Genomic DNA, 23,525 nt, shown 5'->3' on the forward strand with positions numbered 1-23,525 from the left:
ACAACAATTCATTAAACATCGCTCTAATTTCTAAAATTTAATAAGAATATAGATCTGTATAGATAATGTAAAGTTTAATCACAAGGGTCGTGTTTTTTGTTCAAAATAAATATCTTATGTTCAATATTCAGGTTATAAAATAACTTCACAACACAAAAAATTTAATATTTAAATGGAGTTTGTATCAAGGATAAGGCAAGGTTGGAACTGATCACTCTAATTAAAAAGTTTGTTTGAAGGTTTTCTTAAAATGGAGAAACTAAAAAGTCTGCAAAATATACAACCATACAGAGAAGAGAATTGATTAATTAAGCAACAGTAGAACGAAAAAATATAAACTAAAAACATGGAGTTCATCTGATTTTAGAAAATATAAATGCGAGGATAATTTTGGGTTTATAAAGTTTCATGAAAGCACAACATCAGATCAATCAGGAATTTGCATAGAATTTGCCAAAATGTTTTGCAGTTGGAGCAATTTCATAAAATAACAATGGCTAACGCATGAGGAAAACTATGTGGATTAACACTTTAATACGGGTAATCTAGATAAATCGAAAAAACTGGTTGGTAGTTAATCATGATAATAACACCAACATTTGAATAACTAGATACTAAATCGCACTAATTAAGCTCGTATATAATAAATAAATAAATGAATGAATGATTGATTGATTGAACATAAAGAGTTCAGAATTTGAAATCTAGATCAAGGTTTGATTATCTAACTATCAGTTCTAACCCCTTCAGAGTCCAGAATGTACTATGGAGCAATGAATTATTACTTCTCAGAACTAGGATTCATCTTTGATATTTAAAGAGTCCGGAGTAAAGCTGTGGGTTCTGTATCCTCCGTCTCCTGCTGGAAGAATGCTGAGAATGTTTCTAAAGCTTCTCTAGTCTGAGCAGTGTAAAGAGGAGACCCAGGTAGTTTACAGCACACGGATACTAGTCGGTTTAGGTAGGTTTGTAGATCCCTCTGTCGTTCACTAGAAACCGCCTCAGTTTTAGAACCGAATAGTTTCCTGGACGGGAACTGTAGAAACTGAACTGCAGACCCGTATCTGCTGCACATTAAAGTATGTAGATCTCTAAACTGTCGATAGCGACGGGATACTTGGAACTTGGATTCACTTTCAACCAGGCTAATATCTACCTCGTAGATGACGTAGCTGTTCTTCCCAACCCCGTTAGTGTAGAACCTGTGGATATTTATCTGAATTCGACAATCCCTAAATAAAAAGTTTGTTAAATCTTAAATTTTCTATTTTATTTAACCAAATCAAATCAAATCAAATCATGAGTGTTAGGGAAAGCTTTAGGCTCCACTCTACAGCTTGGAGTTTCAAGTCCTGACTGAGAGGTGGGTTTTCAGCCCGGATTTGTTTAATGTACAACCGTTAATGAATCGAGTGTTTAAATTTAGCGAAATGATCCCAGCAACACGACCAAATTTGAGCCATGCAACCATTTTTAGCTCCCTTTCACTCATGTATGACCAAGCGATCAAATGCAAACAAAATTTTCCAAGATATATTTAAAACCATATATGTATATATATATATATATATATATATATATATATATATATATATTTCTTGTTTAATGTTTTAAAATAATCGCTTTTATTACTAATAATGTGTGCCTTCATATTCTTTTTTCGACTAATTCTTTATTGTTGTAAAGGCGCGTAGTGGAGGTTTAGCCTAGGGGGGGGGGAGCACTTTTTTGTGCACTCTCTAACGGTTGATGTGCACCCCCTAAAAAGAGCTGACTATTAGTTATTTGACCATAATTACCAATCATTTTAAATAAAACCCCGCGAAAAAAATATTGTAAATAAGATTAAGGTACAAGAAAGAATTTGAGAAATTATCATAAAATGGACAAATTGTAACATTGTCGATTGATAAGTAAAGTAAAAAATCTGAATATATATGTAAGCTTACTGTTTAATAAATTAGAGCCTGCCTCTGGCTCTAGGGGAGGTGCCTAGGGGGTGCATGTCTAGGGGGGACAGGGGTACCCCCCCCCCTCGACTACGCGCCTGATGTAGATTGTAATTATGATCCACTCTCAGTATATCCGGTTTTTTTTAACCTAACTCTTTCTCCTCACCCTCTTTCAATAAATAAAAAGAGCCATAACGAACCTGTTAATAGAAGGACGAGGAGAAGGTATAGAGTTGCTTAATTTCTTCTTAATCAGGTACATTTCTCTCTCATGAGCAACCCTCAACCGTTCAAGCTCCTGGTAAGTTTCAAAATATTATATTTTTTAAAAACTCGAGTTTTTTTAAAATACAAAACCAGATTAGCTAGGTGTTTAATGTGAGCAGTGTAATTTTAAGAGGTCGTTGAGTAAATGCAATGAAAATTCTAAATTGAATTCTCCTCTATCACAACTTCATACCTGTTCTTTCTCTAATAGTATCAGTTCTCTATCCTGTCTCTCCTTCTCAGCTCTGAGCTCTGCCTCTGCCTGGAGTCTTCTATCCACCTCTGCATCTATCATCTGAGAGAACCGATCCTGCAGGAAGCTTAGATCCTCTCCACTCTAGATATAAATATATGAATCTGAAACTTAAGTGCTATATCGAATTATCTCCTCAAAGTAATTTCTATATTTTTAAAGATGTTGAACAACTATGAAATCTAAAACCAAATCTGTAAGATCTATTTTCATATTTAACTATATAGTTTGTCGTTCGTAACTTAACAAATTCAAGTTCATTTCATGGTGTCAAGATTGCAAAAATGCGAAAAGTTACATTTTCCACCAAAAAGCGCGCGCGCGCGCGCACTTTTGCTCGGATTTTAATAAAACAGAACTTTACAGTTACAATACATAATTTTTAGTTCACATGCAAATTTTTTTTCTTCATTTTTTTTACGCGAGTGCGTAAATGCTTAAAAATTGACATTGATATGAATTCCGGCAATGTCTCAAAACCAGGATATGTTCGGAAAACGTGACATGAGCTGAAATCCGATAATTGTTTCCAAATACGGATATATTCGAACATGAAATCAAGGATCATCAAGAACTAATTCTCACACCTTATTATTAGTTTAAAATTGACATTTATTGTTTCAACCAAATCAAATCAAATCAGGCTTTTAGGGATATCCTACAAACACACACCAAAATTGAAGGGGGGTAAAATATCAACCAAGAACTGCAAAAAAAAACTTTTTTACTCCTACAACCCAAATCTGAACCTTTAAAAAAAGAGATATTTTGAAAATTTCCCCATTTCTGAATGGTTCATCAAGTTTTAGGGTAAAAATATGCGAAAAAAAATGAAACAAAAAATTTGAAAATTATTTTGTATATCAGGAAAGAAATTAACTGGATCAGGATCCATTTTTTTCCAGTTCGGATCCAGGATCAGGATCCGGATCCGCATCAAAATTAAATGGATCCTAACTAATTTCCCCTGAGCTAATGATCCGAGTTTTTCTGGTCATGACTGTAGTTTACCTGTGAGAGTAAGAATGATTTTGTAGATTCAAACTCCATCATTGAATAATTATGTTGCATAGATTGTAACTTTGCTATCTCAGAATTTAACTGAAATCAAAGAATAGTAAATAGTTTGAACAACAATAAAGATGCACTGTAATTCATCGACATGCACCCCATGTGACCATATATACATGTTCAAACCAAAGAAGACGGAAGAATTTCTACTACACGCTAAAATATTTATGAAGACATTTATTTCATAACTTGCTGATTGCTCTGTATTTTATAATGATTTTAGGTATTCCTTCACATTATCTTTACATCAATGTTAATTTGAATAGAAAATGTCTCTAATTTATCTTTAAATGTTGGAATTTTGTCACAAAAAAGTTATAATTAAGACGTTGCATATTTCAAGTCTGCTATTCTCTAAATGACATAAATAGAGAAAAGATTTAATCTAGAGTAACTACCTGTTCAATATCACACTGATCCTCCTCTAAACAAGCCATGATCACCTCCTTCTGGTCACAGATCTCCTGGTATAGGTTTCCTAGTGCTACACTAGACTCTCCAACCTCACTCTGAGCACTGCTCTGGGTAAACCCACTGCACTGCATCAATGCTCCGCTATCACTACCCAGGGTATTGGCACTACTGTTACTGGTTTGCATAGAAGATGCAGACCCCGAGATTCCAGACTTGGAACCAGGATTAATATACTCCGGAGCTATGGATGGAGAGTAACCACTCTCATCCACACTGGAAAAAAAATAATTCATCAAACTAAAGATTATGTTTTAACCGAAATTTCTTCTATTTTACAATCAGTCGACTGATCAAATACAGGTTTCAAAATAAATAATGTAACTAGTAGTTTCCAACAAATCCTATTTTTCTTTTAAAGATTTCCAACTATTCTGTGATCTTTGAAATTAAGGCCGAAAGATTTTAGAATAAGTCTGAGTGTTACCTATGACTAAACAACTCGTCTGGATATCTAGATTTTCCTCCAACAGCTGGAGTACCCAGAGGAGTACTTGTCTTATCCCGACCCCGTCGTAGTGGAGTACTACTCAGAGTAGGATTCGCATTCTCATCAATAATTCCGCTCCTAGAACCAGAATCCTCGGAACACTCCAACCTGGAGCTCACGTCTAAACTAGATTCATCCTGTGTTAAATCCCCCGCTCTACTCCGAGGGGTACCTTGAGCTGTATTTGAACCACTCGGATTCTTTAAGGTATTAATGCTTTCCTTAGAACCCTCCCTGATGAGGTCCCCGGCCTCTATTCCAGTAAGGATATTCTCAGCGACCTCGACATCCGCCTCAGCAATATCTTTGATATCGGAGTCCGAGGAGAACATCCTCCATTCTCCTGAGTTTCTAGAACCTGGAGGGAACCTCAGGTCGGATAAGGATTGGCTCATCAAGCTCTGATTCATCAGGGAAATCTAAATATAAAGTATTCGTATTTGTCTGACCCAGTTTAGCCCCTAAATAAGAAATTTAAGAAATTTATTCTTGTAAATTTATCTGCCGATAATTTTGAAAACTGATTATTTTCAATTGTGGTATTTCTACTGCAGGAACACATATGGGAAATATCAAAATTTACACTTTTAGCCTAGAAAAACGACAAAATCTTTCGGATTATAGATCAGATAAAGGTTTGAAGGGTACCATTGTAAATCGGGCATTGCCACCTTTGTAGGAAGAGTGACTTGAAATTACGCTTTAAGCTGTTATATTTCTTCTTTGTGTTCATAGTTTACAATCTCGAGAACTGTATTATTGCACATGTCATGGTAAACCAGTCTAAATTTTTCCTATAAGGGGTATTAATAGATCTAGGAGGAGGAGATTCCTCTGTACATAACAGATATCTTACTTAATAACATTCAATATTACCTTTCTAGAGTTTTCAGTCATTGTCTTCCTCATGTCTGCAGCTTCCAAGGGATCATTATATCGAAACATATTTGTTTTTCCTAAAATCAAGCAAACGTGACAATTGATATTAATTTTCATAATTAACAATAATAATTTGTTTAGAGCGCATTTTGGATCCAGATTGCAAAATTCAAGGGATATGTATTCCCCTGAAACCATTTAGATCAACGAAAAAAATGGAGCAAATGGGTTGAGTAAAATAATCAGCCGATCCTCCCTATTTACCTAGAACGATGACACATCCCTGTGATAGTCTGACCGGTACATCTACTGGGGACGCATTTACTATACAGAGAGAACCTGGAGCAGGATACAGGGTTGCTACTCCAGACTCGAGGCTGATGGTACAGTGCTGGGGGAGAATACTGAAATATTTTTATGGTATCAAACCTTGACTATATATCAATTTCCATCCCTTTAACTCAGATTTCGCTTTCACAGCAGATTTGATTTCAAATGACTCGACAGTTTATGATAAAATTGCATAAAATAGGATCTAAATATAATTTACAGACCCTTGCAGGTAGCCCCTCCCCCTCTTCATTTTATTTTTTTGAGATTTAAAAAAAAATTCTTGCCTGGGTCCTTTCAGTAGAATGTGAGGTATTTCATCCGCTTCAGCATTTCCTATAATAGTATCTCCGTCCCTGAGCTGATACAAGGTTATTCCAGTAGAGAGAATATCCTCATCTAGTCCTATCAGATGAGGTTTATCACTGTCCAGGACAACTCCTAGTCCTGTTCTCTTCAATCCCAGAGCATTGTGCTCCTGGAGTATCTTGGCGGCTTCACGCCATTTCTCATTCCACTCTGCGGTCAGCTTCTGTTCCTTAGCTTCCTTCTGAGCCAACTGTTCCTGAACCTTCTCCAGTATCAAGGGATCCCCGGACATAACAGCTTTGAGTCGATCTATTTCCTCGCGGAGCTCACGGATAAGTTTAACGTTCGCGTCCTCGTTCACCGTAGGTTTATTGATTATATTCTTTGCTCTATTTGCATAGCGTAGTGTTGAGAGGGTTTCATTATGGTTTACATCTGCAGGAGATATTGTTGCAATCATTATAGTTTTAGAATTTCCTCCCAAACTGTCCTTTAGGAGCCAGGTTAATACAGAGTCTCTAAAATATACCAAACTTTTGTCTAGAATCTATACATTATACATTATAGAAGGTGTTTAAGATAAGAATATTTATGATCCATATTTTATGAGACTATTTTCTACCCAGAGCACTCTCTGGAACTAGACAGTAGACAAGATAAGATTATCTTTCACACTCTTCATATTTTGTGTGTCAATAGAATCATGTGAGGGGGGATTCTTTATATGGGAAGAGAATAAAGTAGATTCAAANCTGTCAATAGACTAAAGAAAGAAATCAAGAAAGGATATTTAGTCAAGATTTGTGATAAGAGAAGGGGTCAGGATGGTCAGGATATTGGGTTGGGCGAATATGGTCTCTGGTCAGGATATGTTGGAAAAGGGGAAGGAACCAGGATATCACAAAAGGCAGTCAGGATACTGAAAAACAAGGGGTAAAAGATTAAGTTGAAGTAAAAAACTAACCTGTAAGGGATAAAGTGTGGTTTACTGGAACTAGTTTTTGAACTTGCCTCTGCTAAAGCAGATATCACAGATCCTAACAAATATATAAGAATGTTTCTTTTAGGCGAAGGTATCAAAAGGTAAGCAAAAACTTTGGGTTTTATTACCCAGAGAATCGAAATCCATTTCCCGAGGGTTAATTCTTGGAAATATATGTCACTGGACAACATTGCATATTGAATACTTGACTAATTATCGAGAATGGGTGCAAAGCAATACCACCCTCGATGTGCAAGTGCTAACTTAATAATTAACTCACCTAGAGTTACTAAAGATTTATTTATATGAGCTCCTTCCTTTAACCTCTGTCCAGTAGCTCCGGTTGCATTTGCTCTCTCTGATCCTGCCAGATCGACTAGATGAATCTTGGACAAGGTTTCGTGTGGCATACCCTCCAGGTAACCAGCTTGTACGAATGTTATCGTAAAGATAGCATGAGATCTGGACATTAAAAGCCAAACTTAACGCGGGCAAATAAATTGTAAAAAAGTTTCTGAATTAAAAGATATCGACTAGAGTGAATTATTTCCAAAATGAGTTTAAGAAATGATTAAAAACTTGGTAAGGATAAAAGCTAAAAAACATCTGAATTCAAATTAAAATAAAATTTTATTTAGGGATAGTTTTCTCCAGGTTTGAGTTTGATTCCTGCTGGAAGTATCGTTCATGTTAGTAGATGCTGTAGTTCTCAGATCATTGCCCTCTTCCATTAATCTAGATAAATAAGACATTTTTCATGTTGACAAAATAACAAATTTTAAAAATCCATAGAACGCCAGGGTTAAAAGAAGAAGACTTTCTTAATATTGAATCATATGAAATAAGGTGTTAGGTGAGATCCCCAGCGCAACTTCCCCAGTCTCAACTTCCCCGGGACATCTTCCCCAACAGCAATTTCCCCAACAACCAATTTCCCTAACACAAATTTCCCCAATTACTAATTTCCCCAACAGCAACTTCCCCAACAACTATTTCCCCATGCAGTAAAATATACAATAGTTCCGTTTTTAACATTATTCCAATGAACAAATGCGCAATTTTAAAATTAAAAAATGTCAACTTTTTGAATGTGAAAAAATCAGTTGAATTAGAGTCGACAATGTTGGCAGTTTATACACTGTCCTCGAAGAAGAGAAATGTTCTGGTGGATCCCAATAAGTATGAGTACAACCTACAATCAATGTCAAGGGACAAATCTAAATCATTCTGAAACTGTGTGGAGAAAAGGAAACATTCAAAATGTGTAGCAACAGCCGTTGTGAAGGAGTCTGATAACATTATCATATCACTTTCTAACAACCATAATCATAATATGGGAAATTAAAAATTTTACTGCATGGGGAAATTGGTGTTGGGGAAGTTGCTGTTGTTGAAAAATTAGTGATTAGGGAAGTTAGTGTTGGGGAAATTAGCGGTTGGGGAAGTTAGTGTTGGAGAAATTAGTGGCTGGGGAAATTGCTGTTGGGGAAGTTGTGACTGGGGAAATTGTGTTGGGGAAGTTGTGCTGGGAAATGACCTAACACCTGAAATAATAGGATTCCATTAAACGTAACAGTTTATAAATAAAAAATTCTCATTTAGTGGAAAAATAAATGATTTTTGAGTGAACAATTAACAATTATTACATATATTTCATTGACAGGAATACCAGGAAAACCAAGAATACCAGAAATACCAGGAATACCAGGAATATCAGAAATACCAGGATAACCTGGAATACCAGGAATACCAGAAATACCTGGAATACCAGAAATACCAGGAATACCTGGAATACCAGGAATATCAGGTAAGAGATATGAAAGCTCCCCCCTTTCTTGAAGAGCCCACTCCACTATCTAAGGTGAACCCCCAACTATCCTTGAACCCCTTGAGATAATGATGTGGTAACCTGAGAATATCTCTGTATTCTACGACTAGATGTTTGGATAGGTCCTGGACGTATGGTCCCTGAGAAGGGTGCTCACGGACCTAAAAACAAATCAAGTAATTATGGACATTCTTTTACTTGTACCACTAGCTGGAGTGTCTGACGTTGCCCGTGGTGTTTTCAAACTGGTCCAATTTTCATTAAACTACCACCTCGTCTGAATGGTTAATCTGTTAACAGAAGGAAAATTTGCACATTTTTATTTTATCTCTTTCCAAATAACTAAGTTTGGTTGGCTACATAGTACACATTACTAACAGTAATACACACGCACAAATGTATATACATTCCGACGGTCTACTTAATAGATAAAATAAAAATATCCAAAATATAAAGAACTTGCGTGAAGAACGGATCTGAATCTATTTTAAAGCTCACTTGGGTCTTAATATGGATTTAGATACTGATATTGGACGAAATAATGTGCTAACATTATGATTTTTGTTTGGCTCATGGTAACATATCATGGCTGGGGTAACATTAGAGCTGGGGGAGCAGAAATAAATACATCAAAATTGCGCAATACAAAATTATATTTGATGGTTTATCCGAAATCGCTGATCCTGAGTTATTCAGGACGAATCCAGGATCCGAACCAGGATCCGAACCAAGATATAATGGACGCTAAGCACTACTTGGAAACCAGTTAACCGCAACCGTCAAAATCTCTGCTAATTACAATTAGAGAAAACAACTGAAGCAGAACGAGGAAACCTTAATTTCTTATATAAAAAGAATCCTTTTCATCCCATCAAATACTAATCTATAACACGGCAAAAATTAAAATTTTACAAGTTAAATTTTATAAGTCTTATAGTATTTTATCACTAAAACTATCTATTCATACTTTATTTCTATTTGATAAATTTTCAGTTATGAATAGTTTTCAATAAAATATCCCCCCAACCCCCCATTTTTTTTGCAAATATCACTTTTATCACAAGAGCATTGCAAAAATTTAAATGATTTTGTAAATTACAACTTTATGATTCAAAAATCAAACTAAGTAGACGGGTTTACGGCATCGCACAAATATTTGTAAGATTTATGTATAATTTATACATCACCTTGAGGTTATGTGTCGAGTTCTTCTTCAGGAGATCCTTGACCCGTTCGTTATAAATCTCCAGGTAGGAAACCTCGGTCCTGTAGGAGGTACCCTCCTCCTTCCCCGCACTCATCCGGTTAAACATCGTCTCACAAATCCGGGGAATCAATCCTCTAAATTCAAATAATTTCATTGCCTTATGCTTCTAATTTGTGTATTTAATAGTGGGGTGCAGGTTCGAATCAATCCGTTCTACAATCGAAAAAAACTGGATTTAACAGACATCAGAAAAAATTTCTTTTCAAATAGAGTGGTCAACCTATGGAATAGCCTGCCGATAGACATAAAGGACTCGAGGGTCAAAATTTTCAAGAACAAACTTGAGCTGCTGAAATTTTAACTAAGTACGCTGATACTCGAGATGTATGGACTGGTGCTAACACTGTTCCGCGAGGACAAAACAGATATGGACCAAGAGGCCCTCTGCAGATCAACCTCCAAGTAACAAGTAAGTAAAATAAAGACTTGGCAAGTCAAAATAGGACTTATAAATATTTTTTTCGTGAATACATCGCAGACGGATAGGTTTTCACTTTTCAACCTCTAGCCTTAAAATTTCAAATTTACCGTTAACGGTAGCCTTTAAACCTTTATCTGATCAATGCTAAAGGAGATAAATAGATTATTTCTTAGATAGTGGTTTCTGTAAAAAGCGACTTGCGGGTTTTTACGCTGTAGAGACAAAAAGGATATTTCCAGTATACAACACGATGATACCTTCTTCGGAGTTACTCAGAGAGGTGTTTAAAGGGTACCACTGTGAATCGAATCAATCTAGGAATGAGGGTCATTCGAAATTACGTCACATTAATCCCATGGATGTGGCAAATTTGTGTAGCGACAGCTACGGTGAATACCAAAAAATAATTCTCAATATTCCCTTTAATATCTAAATTTCTAAACAAACCTGTCATTCTCACTACCCATCATGGTGTACGTTTTCCCGCTTCCTGTCTGTCCGTACGCAAATACGCATACATTGTAGCCACCGAACGCATTCTTAACGACATCCTGTCCTAGGTCCTCGAACACCATGTTCTGGGCGACGAACTTAGGATCCCCGGGGTCGTGGGACCAGTAGGCATGGTCGAAGGTGAAGTTGTGCGGTTTCCCTTTAAACCAAATATAGTTAATCGTAATAAAAAAACAAAATTGCGAGAAATTAGTATTTTACGCAGTAGTTCATAATCATGAAATCAATGTTCAATTTAAAAAGATTAGATGCAAGCTGGAAGAATAATTTTGTGTGTGCAGTTTACTGAAAGTATTGAACCCGCTCAGAAACTGGTTTAAGGGAAATAAACAACAGACCTTCCTACCCTGACCAGGATATTAGAATGTTTATTTACAAACTGTGTTATTGTTTTTATAAAACCATTCAACGTATAATGTGCACAAACTCTTTCCCCCTAACCTTCAGTATATTATATTAGTTCACTAATAACATTATTTAAGAGATACAATTTTTTAAATTAAAGCAATTCTCATGATAGCATAAATGTAGGCCTACATAAAAATAAAAGTAAAAAATGCGTAAATTTAAAATACAGATTTTATTTCATATTGGGTTATGTTATAATTGTGAACGATCTACTGACCTTTGTCTCCAGCGCCGAGTTGACCTGCAGGTCCAAGCGCTGCCTTTAATTCCGCCGAAGATGGTGCCAGAATAACTTGATTTTGGCACATATTCACCACTAGGGTACTGTCCAGTTGTCTTTCCCTAAATAATTTGTTGCAGGTCAACACCCAGATATGACGTAATCGCATTCCTTCGTAGGGTTGAAAGTTTTGACCAATGAAGAATTAGCAAAATTAAGAAAAACGAAGATTGGTAATACCTAGCATTAAAGGGTCGGACCCTCACTGCCACCTTGACGGAAGCCATTCTTGATAAGTAAGCTTAAAGACGCCTATTTTTGTAAGAGCGTCATCGCATGTGTTCTCTGTCTCACACCCTGTATCCAGCTGTCAACTGGTTCTTTTCCCGTGCTGGGTCATAAGGCGGTGCGAGTCAAGCTCTGATGTCGGGACAGTACACAGCTAAGCTAGCGGGACAGATTAAGTATCCCGCATTTTCTCTGAAAAAGACTGATTTACTCTCCGATCAACAGAACGGAACCCTTGCAAAAGAGGAAACCGCAATGACGGATTCTTCGCATTAACCGACTAAAAGAATAAAATATATATTCTTTGTATTTTATGTATTTAGTCGCTTACTTTGTTTCAAAGTAAGTAAATAAGCAGTTTATTAATAAAGAAAAATACAAAGTTGTGTTAGATAAACAATATAAGTTAAAGTGAAAAAAAAGACAGATCACAATAACGTAATTTATACATATGAATGTTTCTCTGAAACAAGCTTACTTTTAAAATTCATTTTAGGGAACCCAAACCAAGGTTGCCCCGGCGGGCTGGTGGGATTTCCCCCCCCCCCCCCCCACCACCACCCCCCGAGAGGTGCCTTTATTCCGTCAAGATACGAAATGTTTCAATACTTCACAACTTGGAATTATTTCTGCTTGCTTTGCTCATCATGATTGGGTTTGGTTAGTACAGTAACTCAAGTGTCTCAAAGCTATTCAAATACTGATAATTCATATTTGAAACAGGCGCGGCCTAGTACGACTGCAGGCTCATTGTAAGGAGAATTGGTTTTTGCTAATATTTAAATTATGTCCTTTGTATATTCATTTTTTGTAAAACAAGCTAAATGTATAATTCCATGAATACATAAAAAGATGATGGGAAAAATGTAACTGCCACTGGTCAAGGTTTGATTTTATAAATGCATATTGCACACTCCGTCACGGATGAATTGCACAGTTTAGGACATAACCACAGATAAATAGGAGCAATTAAACAATTAGACATTTAGACATATAGACAAGGAAACCAGGACAGTTTACAGATGTTCAATAGTGCTTAACTCCAGCTAGGGAACATACCTCAAACTAGGAGAAAATAACATATGGCAATTAGTTGAACCTGGTAACCTTTAGAAAACATAATTTTCTTATCGACATATCTCAATTGCTATTATAGGTTTTCACTTCAGTTTTAAGAAACAATAAATCATTTTCTTTTGTTAATATTAAGTCGTCACTCGTTATGCAAGTTGTTAAAATTATCAGAATTTTCAGATGGACAATTAGATGCGCAATAAAATAATATGCGACAGGGGAGTAGGGTTAGATTATAGATAGCTTGAGTTTTCAGATAATGACATTGTTGTGAGTTTAACTTTAGACCTGATAAATATGTGTACGAATATATTAAAATTGATTAAAACGTTTCTCACCAAATTATAAATTAAGTTTTTCTTAAAGAAAATGAATTATTTTCGTTCGTGACATGAAATAGAAACACATTTCTTGCTCTGTTTCATAAAAATTACCATGGTACATAAATGTGAACACGTGTTTTTCTCAGTGAATATTAATACATATACATAACTTATTTAAAAAGTATTGTTCAGTGTACACTACTATACTAGTAGAAAGACCCTTAGAAGTTTTTCTCCTAATCATCGATTTGTAAAAGGATTAGTGCTATTATACATTTACATTCCGGCACTTCTTGAAATGAAGATTCTGGCATTTTACATTTTAGATATGATATTCTAATATTTATATTCCCAAGTATTAGGTATATGTATCTAATATTTCTCTTTAATATTACCAAAAAGAAACCTTAAAAAAAGTACCGCATATATATAAATGTATAAATTGAATATAAATGTAACGTGTATCTATAAATATATCACTATGTAGTATATATCAGTCTCTCTTATCTCTTCACACATGTTACATACACCATGCAATTTCTCTAAAACAGAAATAAATAGGAACAACAAAAATAGAACCGTAGCACATTAAAATTATCTTAATCGTTAACTAAAATAAATCAATTTATTTTAAAGGGACTGTAAGCGTAATTTCAAGAGACAGCTGGCAATGCTCAATTCACAAAACTGTACCCCTCAAACCTTTATCTGATCATTAATGTGCAAGATTTTGTCGGTTTTCTAGGTTTGTGTTAAATCCTATGGAAATGCTCGTCACCTTTGAAGAGAAACCATAATTGAAAATAATCAGTTTTCCAAGTTACACATACTGATATCTAATTTATACTTGATCCGACAAAGCTTTTCAAGGTACCGTTGTGAATCGGGCATTCCCATCTTTGCTTTCAGTCCCTTTAGGTCATTATTCAAGTCAAAACCAGCTTTTAACGCGACACTGAAATTTCATCAAAGGTAGTTAAATGTAAATATTTAATGTTTACAAAAAAAAATTCAACAGTGAATCACATTCAAAGCAAGTTGAGAAAATTTCCTGATCTATATCCGTCGTCTTTCGATGGAAGCACTGACTCCTGTCCCACTGGCAAGACTTTCGCGTCTGGTGAACGGAAGGAGGAAAAGAAAGGGTTGTCGCGGAAGAGGTTGCATTGTTATTAAAAGGAAGTTGTTCTTAACATTAAGGTATGGTCGTCCTTGTAGGAAAGGAAGAGTTAACTTCAAAGAAAGTGATGGTTGTTAAAACATATGTTTGTCTTGAAAGGAAGGCTTGCTTTTAAAAGAGAGGAAGCGTTGCCTCTTAAGATGGGAAGATTATCTTATAAGAAAGGAAATACTGTCTCATAAAATAAGGAGGGTTGTCTTGAAATTTAGGAAGGGATGTTATTAAGAGAGGACGTGTTTGCATATAGAAAATGAAGTGGTGTCTTATAAAATAGGGAGGGTTGTCTTGAAGGAAATGTAGGGTTGCTTTCTGGATGGAACAAAGGGTTTGTCTGGATCGAAAAGACGCGTTGTCTGGATGGAAAAGACACGTTGTCTGGATGGAAAAAACACGTTGTCTGGATCGAAAAAACACGTTGTCTGGATTGAAAAGACACGTTCTCTGGATCGAAAAGACACGTTGTCTGGATAAAAAAATAATATTCTGGATGGAAGGAAGATGTGGATTGTGAAAGTTTATAACAGGGTTAATGGGAAAATGAACGGATATCAGCGTGATCGAAATTTATTAGTTGAACTAGAGTTGACTAGTAATCCGTCCCTCTTGAGATTACTTCTTTACAAGTCGGGCGGAGTAGAATAGTGTGCTCGTACTGAGCTGTATAGCAACCTAAAACAAAATATTTGGATTTTTGATTCTAAACTGAAGAGATAAAAGTTTTGTCAAAGATTTCATTGAACAACAGTGTTGTTAACAAAAGGCAAAATTATATTTCCAGAAAAAAATTTATTAATCTGCTTTCATCAAAATCAAATCAAAGAAGATTAGAAAAACAAAACGTATAACAAATACATTAGAGAGAAAAAAACACTATAATAAGTATCCTAGAGCTTATAAAGAGAAAGTGACTGAAACTTGTAATTTCTTTTTACCTTTTATGATAATTTTTTTCGAAAAATATTTATAACAAATTTCTATTCAGCTATATAAATAAAAGGAGGAGGCCTGGAAATAAAAGAAAATATACATTGAGCGAAAGTGTATTTTACGTAACTAGTTTCTGTCTCAGGAAACTTCAAGATGAAACACACTAGAAAATTTTTTTTTATTATCAAAAGCCCGTTTTTCTTCGATTTAAAATATAGAATTCACGTTATAAAAATGTAAATAAACAAGTTAAAAACATATTATTGTGAAATATAAAAATATAAAAAAGTCTGGTGAAAATTAAGTTACCTTTAATATCAACAAGAGGAGGATAAGGATTTACTATTCCCTTCTCTCCTAGATCTTTCAGTGCCATTAGATATCTGAACATGGATAGTATAGATTCTAATTAAATATAGATAATTGTAAAAAATACTAACCACCCCCTACCCCCTTGCAAAGGTGCCCCTGTAAAAAATTCCCAGATGACTCATTTTTAGGAATCATTAGGGTAAAACTAGCTCAAATGCTAAAATTTAGTATTTTAAAAAGTAAATTTCATAAAAAACTTATAACCGACCTTGTTTCTCCGAGTCTATCCAACCAACGACGACAAAAGGCGAGAGTTCCAAAGTTCTTATTAATTACGTTGAGAAGCTGTTTGGATTTCTGCAGACGGAGGGGTATATGACCTGGATATGAAATAAATTAATAAAATTATAGACGAGTAATCCCGACTATTAGATGAACTAGAGCTGAAAACTTTAGAATGGTGGATATCAAGATCATTGCTTGATCTCCTTTGTTATTAATCTCCAGATTAAATATGGCTCGTTTTCCCCTTGTCATTAATCTCCAGATTAAATATGACTTGTTCTCCTCTTGTTATAAATCTCCAGATTAATTAACAGATCGGGATTAAGGATATCCCATTCTAAAGTTTTCAGCTCTGAAGAACTAATTAATGTTGAAGCCGAAGGAGTCTTGGGCAATTTCTATGATCTGTGTTTTAGTTAACATGCATTTCAGTTACAAAATATAACAATTAGATCTCTACCTTCCCATCCTTTCTATCATTTATTCTTAACAGATATGTGAAAATCTCTCTTCCCTTAGTTGTTATCTTACCGACGTCAAACTCCTTCATATAATGAGAGCATTCCATATCCTCATGGACGTGACCCTTCCCAGTGGACCCGAAGGTTTCAATGGCGTAGAATTCATTCTCCTCCATCCGTGTAGTTTCACCGCCTGGAGTAAAATTTCAGTTCAGTTTTCAAATTGTTTTAAATTAAGACTTTCGCTAGATGGTAATCAACAAATACTAAACAAAATATGAAGGGGGGGGGGTGAGTGAAAGAAAGATTAGCTTTCATACTATAAAGATTTGTTGGATTCCGTAAGTTAAAGGGAGTGTTCGCGAAAAATGAAATGGGTTATATGCTTACGGCGAAAAATAATCCCTACTCTTCTTATTTTTATCTCTTGCATCTGTAAGGAGAAAATTGTTAAAAACGGCTCATACCGAAGAACGCTGAGTCCATACAAATTGAGAAAGTTGCAACATTCAACTCGGATAATGAAGACGACATTTTCATACTTTCCAGGAATGTTCGAAAATTCAGCGCCAGCGAAATATTATTTAAAAAACAGAATCAAAATATTATGAGATATAAACTATATTTGAATGCATCGAAAAATAATCAATGATTATTGTTTCTAATATCTAAATGATTTGTTTGGGATTAAATTGATTATTTTACGGTCCGAGTTGAATGTTGCAACTTTCTGAATTTGTATAAACGCAATTAACGTTCTTCAACATGAGTCGTTTTTAACAATTTTCTCTTTATAGAAAAGTAAGACTAGTAGCGACCACAAGTGCTTATTTTCCGACGTAAGCCAATACCACCTTTCATTTTTCGCGAACACACCCTTTAACATTAATATGAATACCAACTTTACCTTTAATAATTGGAACAGATTTGCCCGCATGTATCTGATACGGGCATATTGAGTGACCGTTCAAGTTTCGGATGGATTTAACCTAAAACAAAAAGCTTTTATAGATCTTAAAGGGACTGTAAAGGAAAAATGAAAGGGGGTATAGGATAAAACCTGAGAATCTCAGGAGTTAGACATCTATCTGATGTTCCTGTCTCAGGAAATTGATATAAAACTGTGTCAAAATTATACCAAGCCTTGTATATGTAAGATTTTGTATAAGATTCGAAGTATTGAACAGATCATATTTAACTAATATGCAACCAATTTGAATATGACGATATCCCAGAGGAGTCTCAGAAACTCAGGTTTTGCTCCTATTATTATTTGAATTTAATCATTTTTAATGTTTAATAGATATAATTGATATTACTATTTATACGTCCGGATCATGTCACCAGAACTCCAACCAATGTTAGTGCAGTATTATCGTCACATGACCAGTACACTCCACTGCCATTGGAAGGAGTTCTGGATACGTGACTCGGACGAATATCTAACATTTATAAGTTTTGGTATAATTTTGACACAGTTTTATGTCAATTTCTCGAAACAGGAACATCAGATAGTTGTCTTATAGGTATCGTTCAACTCATAAGATTCATAGGTTTCAGCCTATACCCCCTTTCATTTTTCCTTTACAGTCCCATTAAGATTATAGTCCTGAAGATCTTTTTGTCCGTCCTTCTCATCTTTATTCCCTGATCCAAAGGTTCATCTAAGCCTAGTCTGGGTGGTCAATGTACACCTATTAAACCCCAAATAAATGCAACTTAACAACACTTACAGACATAACATCGTCCTTAACATCTGATTACAATTTTTGAGCGATCGTGACGTACCTGGTATGTTTTCCCGTCAAGCTCAATCTCATGGGATTCCATGACCTCTTGAATAGCTGCTCCGACATCACATAATCGTGCATCTATCCCTGCAGTACGAATACCAGTCTCCGTAGCCTCCTTGACCGCTAGCAGCAGAGGATCATAGCGCTCATTAAATGCTAAAGTCCAGGCGCAATCAATAATTCTTCCCTGAAACAAGTCATTTTAGCAACTTTTAAATTTTAAATACATAAAATCAGAAGCGGTCCAGGATGCAGATGTCTATATCTTCGTTTAAAAGTCATCCAAAATAGAGCCCTCTTAGGTTTACGATGTTTATTTCTACAAAACCCCAAAGATAAGTCGGGTTTAAAAGTTCTTTTCTTACCTTAATGTGAGTTCCAAAATCTAGTTTTACAACATCGTCGTACTCTGAACATAATCCATTTTCCGATATCGGGATTTAATGAAAGCAGCGCAGTTGCTTAAAACAGAATTTTTATTTTGATTCCGTATTAAATTATAATTGAAAAGTTTTTTTAAACAAAGTATAATAGGGTTTGTATTGGATTATAAAATGTTCAGACTATTTGACAAAATCTGATCAACAAAAGAAGACAAGTTTAGTTGAGAAAAAACCCATTAACCCGGAGAAACGAGAAAGAAAAAAGAATTTTCCTAGAACAGTATCATCTCCGGCATTAGGCGTATAATGGGCAGCAACGTTGTTCCTGGAGCAACCAGTAGGAAAAGCTAACCCAGCTTCCAATCCGTTCTCATTTATAAGTTTTCTAAACAAATTATACAATTAGCTGAATTATTCCGACTATAGCTTTAACTAGTCTACCACCCATCCTCTGTGCTACAGCACTAATTCAATCTTAAACAATGATTTTTGTTTGTTTGTACCTAAAAAGGTAAAACGTATTCAACATTCCTCTAGCTTCCTCGGCATGATTACATTTTTCGTAAAATCTATGTTTCTTACTTAACTCTTGTATATTTCTCAGAATTTCTAAGTACCTTCTGTTGTTTGTGCATGGTCCATCTTTTTGTATCCTAACCCTCTGTATCCATATTCTGACTCAGATCCCACTATAACTACTTCTCCTTTTCCTTGGTTTTCATCTTTACCCCGTATCTTTCTCCATTCTCTCTATATCCACACTATATTTCAATCACCATATCCAGGTTCTCTTCTTTACTTCGTATCCTACTCTCTTCTTAGTATCCAAACTCAAATCACATCTCCTGATTCTGGTTTTCATCTTTACTCCGTATCCTACTCTTCCATGCTCAAATCCTAAATCCCGGTTCTTATATTTACTCCATATCCTCCTCTCTAGTATCCAGTCTCAAATAACATCTTCTTGTCTTGTTTTTTATCTCGGCTCTTTATCCTTCTCTCCTAGCTGTCCAGAATCTATTGCAATCTCCATATCCTGCACCTTTACTCCTTATCCTTCCCCTTCCCCTAGATCCATGCTCAAACTTTCTTGGTATCCTTTTTTCGTCTTACTCGCTGTTTGTTGAAACCTGTCCTATTTTCAAATTTTAGTCTAAAAACCATCAAAATTTACTTCTTACTTTTTAGTATTTTGATGGTCAAGTTTTCTAGTCGGAGCACATCTCAATCTGTTAATTCTTTTAATCCCGTCCTACATCCATCCATATCCAACCTCCTCTCTATATGTTACCTGGCAGTACTCTCCAGCTCCTCACAGATATCAATCATTTTCATCCCAGGCTTGATCCATCTCTGTATATGTTGACGGGTTTGTCGGTGAGCTTCAGCTGCCTGAATATGAAAAGTATAATAAAAAATTCATATTTTAAAATATGGGGGCTAAATTGGTGCTGAGTTCCCTTAGACAGAATAAAAAAGGTAAGCCCCCCTCTGGACTAATTCCTGAATACGCCCCTAAATCGGATCTTTCTTTATCTCCGCGCGAACATTGACCAATGAGAGACAAGTAAAAGTTAAGCACAAGTTTCCGTTTGTTTTGAAAAAGCCACGTGGTCAGTTTTTAGATTTACCTGTCTGACATCGTTGTACATATCCAGCTGGAGCCTGTCAATTGCTCTAGCTTCCTCACTAGAGAACCTGTCTTTAGCCTGACCAATCATAAATTCAAATCTTTCATTTTAATAGTTTCAAAGAATTTTTGTAGACAAAATTTTAATCTTGAACCTTTAAACCAAGGATGGTCTTGAGAAAAGAGATAATTTAGGAAAAAAGAAAAAGATGAAGAACAATTGTTCTTCATCAGGAAAACAAGTGAAATAAAAGAGTACAGGGGATGAAACTTTAGTATCTTAGACATGTGAGTCACTTCAGCGCTCTACAGGAGTATATAATTTCAAGAATCCCCCCCCCCCACTAAAAAATTATTCTTTAATGCTCTGAGGAAAAAAAATAAAAAAAATTGGACATCAAACATTTTTTTCACCCAAAAATTCCTTTGTTTGTCCCCTGTCCCACTTAATATGTGGGGAAAATTATTTTCCAAGAATGAGGAATAATTTTTCGAGTTAATGAACACCCCAAGCTCTCTGGCAGTTTAACCTTAGAGGTAGACAACTTAACCAGATTTAAGGCGTTTTGAAGTAAAGTTTTTGCAGTGGATATAGACTAAAATAAAGTTAAATTTCGCCCTTTCTATTAAACTTAAAAAACGGAAAAACTTTCCTCGACTTTGTTACCATTCGGTGGCAGGATTTAATTTACTTTTTCAGCTCCGTTTTGAGGACTATGAACAACTTCTTTTAGGTGCTTCAAATTTTAAAGGTATTTGCCATAATTTAAAATAAGAAAAAGTGTATTCAATTTAACACATCATCTTGGTATCAAATATAAAAAAACGAATTTTTTTTATTGATGTTGACATGTATTTATATCTGGGGGTAGTGTAAAATGCAAACTTGTCTTTTTCAGCAAGTTCAGTTTCAGCTATTTATCGAATATTACTTTATGTATCAATTTAATCAAAATAAGAAAAAAATCAAAATACAACACGGTGCCACGTTGTGTTGTTTGTAATGTTTCATCTTTAAACTTAATTTACCCATAAATTTGACCATTACTGTTTGAAGCCTCATCGTTACCATTAGAAAGATTTTAAACCAGTTCCTTTTGATCGTCCGCGGCAATAGGATGTTCCATAATTTGACCCTCAGGATAGTTTCCTGATGGGAAAAGAGAACTGATGGGTAGAGTTGGTGGATCTGTTTGAATTTTCCCGGTTTTCTTTTTATTCTTGTTTTTCTTCTTCTTAGTCTTTTCCTCTTCATCCCCCTCATTGGTGGTGGGGGCATCAGCATCGTTCTCCTGGGGTTCCAGGTTCTCAGCGTTCTCACTCGGTTCAGTCACCTTCTTCTTCTTCTTGTTCTTTTTTTTCTTCCCGCCTTCGGAAATTTCTAAATTTTCTGTTGCCTCGATAAGTTTATCAGGATTTGTGTCATCTTTAAGATCACTCATTTTATATCTGAAAACCAATATGTTGAACACGATCAAAGAAAGATTAAATATATTTGAAAATTTGTTAAATGGGCATATGATTGGATTTACTTGCTCACCCTGAGCCTGTCCTTGTTGTCGTTGGACACCGCATCCATGGCCTCTTGCAATTGCCTTTCGAATAATTTGTTTGTGTCGGTAAATCCCTGCCGGGTCTTCCCAAAGCTGTTTGGTCCGCTGGAGGTGACGGTCTCCCGACCTACGTTTCTCATTTTCATTCTGCAATACAAAATCTTCCCATGAAGAGAGCTCTGTAGGGTGAAGGACCCTGATACAGGGCGGACAGGGATGGGGATAATAAAATATTAAAATGTGTTTGTACCTTGCTTCAGGGGGAATCTCTTCTTCGTCGCTGCTATCGTCGGCGTTGAAAACCTGCGCCAGTCTAGGTTTTTTTACTACACTGCCTCCACTGCCTCCGATTCTTGCTCCGCCGCCTCCAGTACCTCCGCCACTAGAGCTCTTGCCCAAGCTTAGTTTCACTGAAGCATTTGTTGGGGTTGGAGCAGGTTTAATTTTAGTCTTCTGAGCATTTGTTGGTGTTACAGACTGCCATGACGGGGCAACACCTAGAGGTGGGGGAGGAGGCAATCTTGAACCTGAAGATTGATGTGGAGGTAAACCCCGGGGAGGTGGAACTACTCCTAGCGGGGGTGGAGTTACTCCAAGTGGTGGTGGTTTAACCCCTCCGTAAGGAGATGGCACTGCTCCTAAAGGTGGGGGAACTCCTCCAAATGGCGGAGGAACTACTCCTAAGGGTGGTGGAACTCCTCCGAAAGTTGGAGGAGGAACAACTCCATGTGGGTGTGGAGGAACTCCATAATTTGATCGATCATCTCCAGTATTTTTGGAATTTTTATTTACAACATTGCTTCTGGATTTATCTCGGCTTCTTGATCTACTTCTGCTGAGACTACTAGGAGAACTGGAATATTTTCTAGGTTTGCGTCCTTTACTCCTACTCCTAGAGTTTAAATTGTTTTTGATCCTGCTTCCTGATCTTCGTCTTTTGTCTCTACTTCGAGAACGATTACGTCTAGGACTAGGAGAAGATGATCGTCGTCTTCTTGGTCGAGAAGAAGATTTACGTCTTTGACGTCTTGAAGAGCTTCCGTCACTGCTGCTACTCCGCCGTCGACGACTGTTTTTATCTGAATCCTCACTTGAACTCCGTCTAAAAATGAACTCATAGAAAATCGGCACGATATTAGATAGAAATTAGAGATTTAACCTTTAGTTAAAAATAAAATTTGTTTTAAAGGGAGAGACTGGCTGGACATGGTAGTTGAGCTGAAAGTGTAGTATTGTAGAGAAAACTTTCGGATTCATTTGAGACCAATGAGATATTTTTACGGTGTACTATTTTTAAATAAGAGCGTAAAGTCGTTAGTAATATTTCACCAGTTGTTTCAGCCACCAGAAGAAACAGTTTTTTACAATTCTGAAATAACATGAACAAAACTTTAGGATTCATTGGTATTAGTACTGCATTTTCATTTCAACTATGTTAAAATGTTAATAGAAGGTCTCTCCCATTACTCAGATTCTACACACAAATAAAAACACTTTAAAGAGTTGTAAGGAAAATGAGAGGGTTGGGGAGGGGAAAAAAATGTGACCGTTCTTAACATTTTTGTTGTCGTGTGTGTGTGTGTGTGTGTGTGTGTGTGTGTGTGTGTGTGTGTGTGTCTGTGTGTGAGTGTGTGTGTAAGGGTGAGTGTGTGTGT

At 35.9% G+C, this 23,525-nt stretch overlaps 3 protein-coding genes across 3 annotated transcripts in view; all 3 read right to left on the reverse strand.

The window, feature by feature from the left end:
* Positions 1-36: 36 nt before the first annotated feature.
* Positions 37-12,447, reverse strand: LOC111704664 (kinesin-like protein Klp98A). The gene is made up of 17 exons (XM_023476979.1): positions 11,902-12,447; positions 11,659-11,783; positions 10,968-11,172; positions 10,020-10,173; positions 8,914-8,993; positions 7,674-7,739; positions 7,285-7,466; positions 6,987-7,059; positions 6,001-6,540; positions 5,648-5,787; positions 5,381-5,460; positions 4,442-4,923; positions 3,942-4,230; positions 3,484-3,573; positions 2,413-2,556; positions 2,153-2,250; positions 37-1,232 (listed from the first exon to the last, which is right to left on the reverse strand). The coding sequence occupies exons 1-17, from the start codon at positions 11,946-11,948 to the stop codon at positions 815-817; spliced, it is 3,213 nt and encodes a 1,070-aa protein (XP_023332747.1). The 5' UTR covers positions 11,949-12,447; the 3' UTR covers positions 37-814.
* A 1,875-nt stretch (positions 12,448-14,322) lies between these two features.
* Positions 14,323-21,778, reverse strand: LOC111704706 (methionine aminopeptidase 2). The gene is made up of 11 exons (XM_023477031.1): positions 21,412-21,778; positions 20,319-20,396; positions 19,979-20,079; positions 18,960-19,072; positions 18,670-18,713; positions 18,300-18,491; positions 17,419-17,500; positions 16,582-16,704; positions 16,034-16,145; positions 15,763-15,836; positions 14,323-15,195 (listed from the first exon to the last, which is right to left on the reverse strand). The coding sequence occupies exons 1-11, from the start codon at positions 21,757-21,759 to the stop codon at positions 15,113-15,115; spliced, it is 1,350 nt and encodes a 449-aa protein (XP_023332799.1). The 5' UTR covers positions 21,760-21,778; the 3' UTR covers positions 14,323-15,112.
* The window catches only part of LOC111704716 (serine/arginine repetitive matrix protein 1), a 2,995-nt gene continuing 1,235 nt past the window's right edge, over positions 21,766-23,525 (reverse strand). Inside the window, exons 2-3 of the mRNA XM_023477042.1 lie at positions 22,121-22,972; positions 21,766-22,017 (exon numbers count right to left, since the gene is read on the reverse strand). Coding sequence (XP_023332810.1) covers positions 21,846-22,017; positions 22,121-22,972 — 1,024 coding nt within the window. The 3' untranslated portion in view covers positions 21,766-21,845. The remainder of the gene's footprint in view (positions 22,018-22,120; positions 22,973-23,525) is intronic.

Source organism: Eurytemora carolleeae, unplaced genomic scaffold, assembly GCF_000591075.1.
Source record: "Eurytemora carolleeae unplaced genomic scaffold, Eaff_2.0 scaffold2, whole genome shotgun sequence".
Taxonomy (NCBI): Eukaryota; Metazoa; Arthropoda; class Copepoda; order Calanoida; family Temoridae; genus Eurytemora; species Eurytemora carolleeae.